This window comes from Populus alba, chromosome 1, assembly GCF_005239225.2.
Source record: "Populus alba chromosome 1, ASM523922v2, whole genome shotgun sequence".
Lineage (NCBI taxonomy): Eukaryota > Viridiplantae > Streptophyta > Magnoliopsida > Malpighiales > Salicaceae > Populus > Populus alba.
In genome coordinates, this window is record NC_133284.1 from 46169342 (window position 1) to 46174822 (window position 5481).

General features: G+C 26.1%; 1 protein-coding gene across 1 annotated transcript; it reads left to right on the forward strand.

Moving 5' to 3' along the window:
• Positions 1-3346: 3346 nt before the first annotated feature.
• LOC118058585 (uncharacterized) lies at positions 3347-4206 on the forward strand. The gene has a single exon (XM_035071297.2). The coding sequence runs from the start codon at positions 3586-3588 to the stop codon at positions 3790-3792; it is 207 nt and encodes a 68-aa protein (XP_034927188.1). The 5' UTR covers positions 3347-3585; the 3' UTR covers positions 3793-4206.
• Positions 4207-5481: the final 1275 nt, after the last annotated feature.

The following is a 5481-nucleotide window of genomic DNA, read 5'->3' on the forward strand; positions in this document are numbered from 1 at the left end:
AATAAGTGAATAACATTATAAATATGAATTTCATATTAAAAACCAGTTTTAAACAACTAATTAACAAAAAATTTTAATTTTAAACTTTTTAGATCTAAATTGCCATGGCTATTCATAGTGCAATCCTTTACAATGTACCTTTCTCTATGTAAGTTCCGTGCTATAATTATTTTTTGGCAAAAAAACAAACATACAATCTTTTCAAATGTATTTTTTTTAATTTTTATTATAAATAAAAAAAGTCCATGAATGTTTTTAATTCATTATTTCAAGAATTATTTGTGCCCATAAATATAAAAAATAAAGTGTTAAAATGTCTATTTAACTCGTTTCGCTGCAAATTGAATAATTTTTTAAAACATAAAAGAATTAATATATAGGTGTTATTAGCGTGTTTTTTTGACATCGAGTAAAAAATATAACAATGAATTAAAAAGTGAATGCTTAAATATAATAAAACATGATAAATATCATATTCATTAATAAAAACATGTGAGATCTCAAACTAATTTTTAATGTAACAAAAGAATGGAATATTGTTGCAATTGCTACATTGAAATACCATTTTCTTAGTCTTTATATAATAACTTAAAAACAAATTAAAAAAGAAAAAAATAAGAAAAAAATGGTATAAATAAATCAAGTATAGAGTGATAAATATTTAAAATGTAAAAATAAAAAATAATATATTTACTTTTTCATTTCTAGAGGGAAAAATTACAAAAGAATATAGATAAGAATAGAAATAATGGTATAAATAGGCCAAGGGTAGAGTAATAAATATTGTGTAAAAATAGAAAATAATATTTTTTTTTCCAAAAAAATATAAAGAAAAACTAAAAAAAACATTACAAGAAAAATGAAGATAAGAAAAAACAGTGATAAATAAACTAAGTTTAAAATGATAAAAATACCACATATAAAGATTAAAAAAAAAAAATTTATTTTCTAAAAAACAATAATCAAAATGGCAAAATTAACAAAATTTACAGTTATATTATATATTTTTACATTAATTAGAATATTTCCTTATTTTAAGACCTAATTTCCAAGAAAGCATGGGATCTTGTAGCCTTCATGCATGGCTAGGTGAAACTTAACCTCCCCTTTCGAAGAGAACAAATCAAGCACCCTTTATTACAATATTTGGGTCTCCTTTTCTGTAATTCTAGATACCCTCAGTCTATTCTCGTCATTTTATTTATTTAGTTTCTTAAATAACTACTTAGACTTTTGTATAGATACCTGAAATATTATAATTATAATAATTAGTAGGTAAGATGTTTTAGATGAAATAATATATTTTATTTCACATAATTAATCTTGTGATATAGAATTTTTATTGATCATTTAGAATTTTTGATAACTATAATATTAAATAATGACTTTTTAAATCAAACATTTTCTTCTCTGAAAATAAAATGTTAAATGTTTATTTTTTTATTTAAAATTTAAAAGATAATTGTGATGATAGCTGTGATAAATATTATAATTATAATATTTTTATGTTCAGTGTCGGGTGTTTAGTGAAGATAATAATTACTTCTATATTTGTCATTTTCCAATGTTTATATGCATGAATTAATTAATCATTTTATTTGGTAATTAAGGAGTGTTTGAAAGTGTGATAGTGATTGCTTTTCAAAGTATTTTTCACCCGAAAATACTTTAAAATAATTTTTTAAAACAAATATTATTTTTGACATTAGCATATCAAAATGATTTAAAAACACCAAAAAATATATTAATTTGAAGCAAAAAAATAAAATAAAAATAAAATTTTTTTTAATTTTTTTTTAAATACAAAAACAAATAAATCCCAAAGCTTATTAACTAATACTCTAAAACGCGTGGCTAAAATACTATAGCTTTTCCCATATTTTTTTTTTATTTTTTTCTTTTTTTCTTTTGTTTTTTTGTTTTTTTTTTTGTATTAGATGTTTTGTTTTTTTTTCCCCCAAGATTGTCTTCGATTGTTTTCCCTACATTTGTTTTTCATCCCCCCCTTTTTTTTGGGTTTTACATGTTTTTTTTTTCCAAGATTGTCTTTTTTTTTATTATTCTTTTTTTTTATTCAAAATTATCTTTGATTATTTTTTTTTAATATTGAACTGGTTGAGAATTTAATTCTGTAGTTTTTTTTCTTTAAAACATTATGAATTGCTACAATGTTTCCCTACATGGTTTTTTTTTTAATTTTTTTTTCTTTTGCTTTTTAAAATGGTCTTTGTTGATTTTATTTTTTTTATATTAAGCTAGTAGAGAATTTAGCTTCGTAGTTTTTTTTTTAAAACACTGCAAATTGCTACAGTGTTCCCCCATATGATTTTTTTTGTTATGTTTTTTAAAAATTATCTTTATCGATTTCATTATTTTTAATATTGAGTTGATTGAGAATTACAACTGTAAATTTTTTTATGAAATACTATAGATTGCTACAATGTTTCCCTGCATGGTTTTTTTTCTTTCATTTTTTTTATGATTTTTTTTAAAAATTATTTTTGTTAATTTTATTTTTTTAATATTAAGTTGGTTGAGAATTTAACTTTATAACTTTTTCCTTAAAAATATTATAAATTACAATAACTTTTTTTATATATAATTTTTTTTTACAAACCCATAAAAACATATAAACATGTTAAAAACCTGCAATATCACGCGGGCATACCATCTAGAAAGCTTGTAGCAGGGCTTTTCCACGATTCCAAGAGAAGAACAATTTGGAACTTTATATGTATTGTACAAGCATTTATTGCCATATGAAACCTTCCTCAACCTTTTATCTCCCCATCCGCCCCTCGTACTATTCTATCATAGTTTCATGACGTGGCATTCACAGCGTTCACAGCCTTTCAAATCCATTGGATGATCATACTTGGCGTAGAATTTCCTTTTCAGATATGAGTTTTTTTTTTTTTTAAAAAAAAAAATTAAAATCAACTACATTAATTAGATTTAGCTAAAGTACATGACCAATTAATTAAATTAAACTAATAGCTAATATCCACTCTATTTTTTTTTCTTTTATAATACACACCTGAAAGTTACTATTTAATTTATTTAAATCAATAGCGTAATAGATTATTTTGAGGCAGCTCATCGTTCTTCATTTTTACAAAATGACATATCCTTATAAATTTTGGTTATGTTTTTTGCTACGGTTTAATTATACTTTTTAAAATTTTTATTTTTTTAATTTAAAATTAATTTTTATTACTTTTAAAAATTATTTAATATATTTTTAAATAAAAATACTTTAAAAAACAATTTCTTTAAATATCTATCCCCCCTTAAACTACACACCCTGGCCTACATTATACACTTGTCGACCATCCACATTTTTGTCATGAGTGCCAAGGCAGGTTCCCCTCTATAATTACATGAAGCATATACATCGAACTACTCCATCCGGCTCCTTGGCCACATGTCAGTCATCCAACGATCAGTACCCTTTCTAATAGCTCGATCTTTAACAGTCACACACACACACACACACACACGTATGTTTGTATATAATGACCATAACAAGGACTCCATGCCATTAGTATCATAACTTGAAAATTCTTTGAAAAACCTGTCATTTCTATGGCTTGTTTCTGTTTCTTGGTGGACCAAACAAGGAAGGTCAGGAGCTTCAAGCCGGTAGCCGGCTCGTGTTCAAGATGCGGCGGTGGTGCCAGTGTGGCTGACATGAGAACTTCGACAAGATTTTGTTATGTTCCATTTTACTGGAAATCTTGGAGAGCTATTATCTGTACGTTTTGTGGAGCTATTCTCAAATCTTACAGATAAGTTTTGGAGCACAAAAATATCATACGTCTATGATCACTCCACTCGATCTAATCTTACAGTCAACCTTCTTCTCTCTCCGACTCCATGGCGTCTATTTCTTGAAAGAGAGCTTGGGTCAAGGGGTAAAATATAGCTCTCTCATGTCTGAGAGGGAGAGAGACGGAGGAGATGTTCGCGAGCTGGGTGCTATACCTGATTGATATTGCTCCTGTAAGTCTAATAATTTCTTGTGTTAGAGAAGAAGAAGTGCTATCTAGAGACCTTTTGTGGAGCTAGCAGCAGCTGGTTTAGTAGGTCTGCGAATATTTCTGCACAGTGCATTAAGTATTAGAGTGCTAAGAGAGAGGATTTGAACTCATGGAAAGGAATATTTATGTAACTAGCATGAGGAATAGATTAATCAATTATGAATAATATATAGAAATTCTAACTCTTTACCTCTCTTGTTGTTTCTTCAAATTTGAACCACGTCTTGCTTGAGACAGACCTGCTCCTTGTTCTTGATTAAAATAGTTATCGGCCAATTTTTAGGCGTCGGAAAATAAGAGGGATAATACTCTCAAATTTGATGGCTGATGGCAACCACAGTTTCATTACCGAGCTCGAGCCGGCTCATTAATGAACATTACCATGTAAGTTAAGTAAGTTTTTATTATACTTTATTAAAACACATGCGAAAAATACTATATATTTATTATGGGTATATATTTATTATGGGTATATATTTATTGTATTCTGGACATAAAATAGTTTCATCATGGATGGCATTGTAGCTCATTAAATGATGTTGTCTTTTAGTTTTTTAATTAAAAAATGTTGTTGGGTTGTCGAATCTTTCTGCCACTAGAATCCAATGATGTTAGGACCTGTTGCGAGCAGAACCCCATAAAATTTGGATTCAATGATATTGGGACCTCTTACCAACAAGACCCCATAAAGCTAGGTCTTGCGGGCCATAAGACCCCATCAGACGGTGTTTTATCCTACCCCTATCAGGACCTATCAGTGTTGGGTCCTGCTCAAGCAAAACCCATCTTTTTATTTTTTTCATACGGTAATGAGAAAATAAATTGATGAGAGTTTTTTTATATTATATAAAAGTTGGGTGAATATAATTTTTTTTTATTTGAGGTTAGGTTAAATTTTCTTATTAAAGTATGTTTGTTTTTGCATATCAAAATGCTTTTTAAAAATTTAATTTTTTTTTAAAATATTTTTTATTACTTCAAATTAATATTTTTATTTTTATTTCCTCTTTTTTTTTTCTCTTATGTAATTTTTTTTATATACAGTAAAGAAAAAATAAATTGATGAAACTTTTTTTATATTGTATAAAAGTTGAATAATGATAATTTTTTTTTATTTAAGGTTGCGTTAAATTTTCTTATAAAAATATATTTATTTTTGCATTCTAAAAATGTTAGCACAATAACAATAGTGGTGAATGTAGTATATGCATAATCTATTTCAATAAAAACATAAAGAAATAAGAAAAAAAAGGAGGAAAGTTATCTCACCTATTTATTTAATCTTTAATGGAAATAAAAGGGGAATTCATTAAGTAATATTATTCTTTTTAAAAAAATATTGGTAATTGTAGTGTGTTATCTTTGATTGTTTCTTATTAGACTAAATGATTTATATATTTTAATAAACTTTACTAATATTCAAAAAACAATTAAATAGTGG

What these genes read in the sequence shown, in the direction of transcription:
- LOC118058585 (XM_035071297.2), top strand. Translation starts at nt 3,586, where the DNA reads ATGGCTTGTTTCTGTTTCTTGGTGGACCAAACAAGGAAGGTCAGGAGC.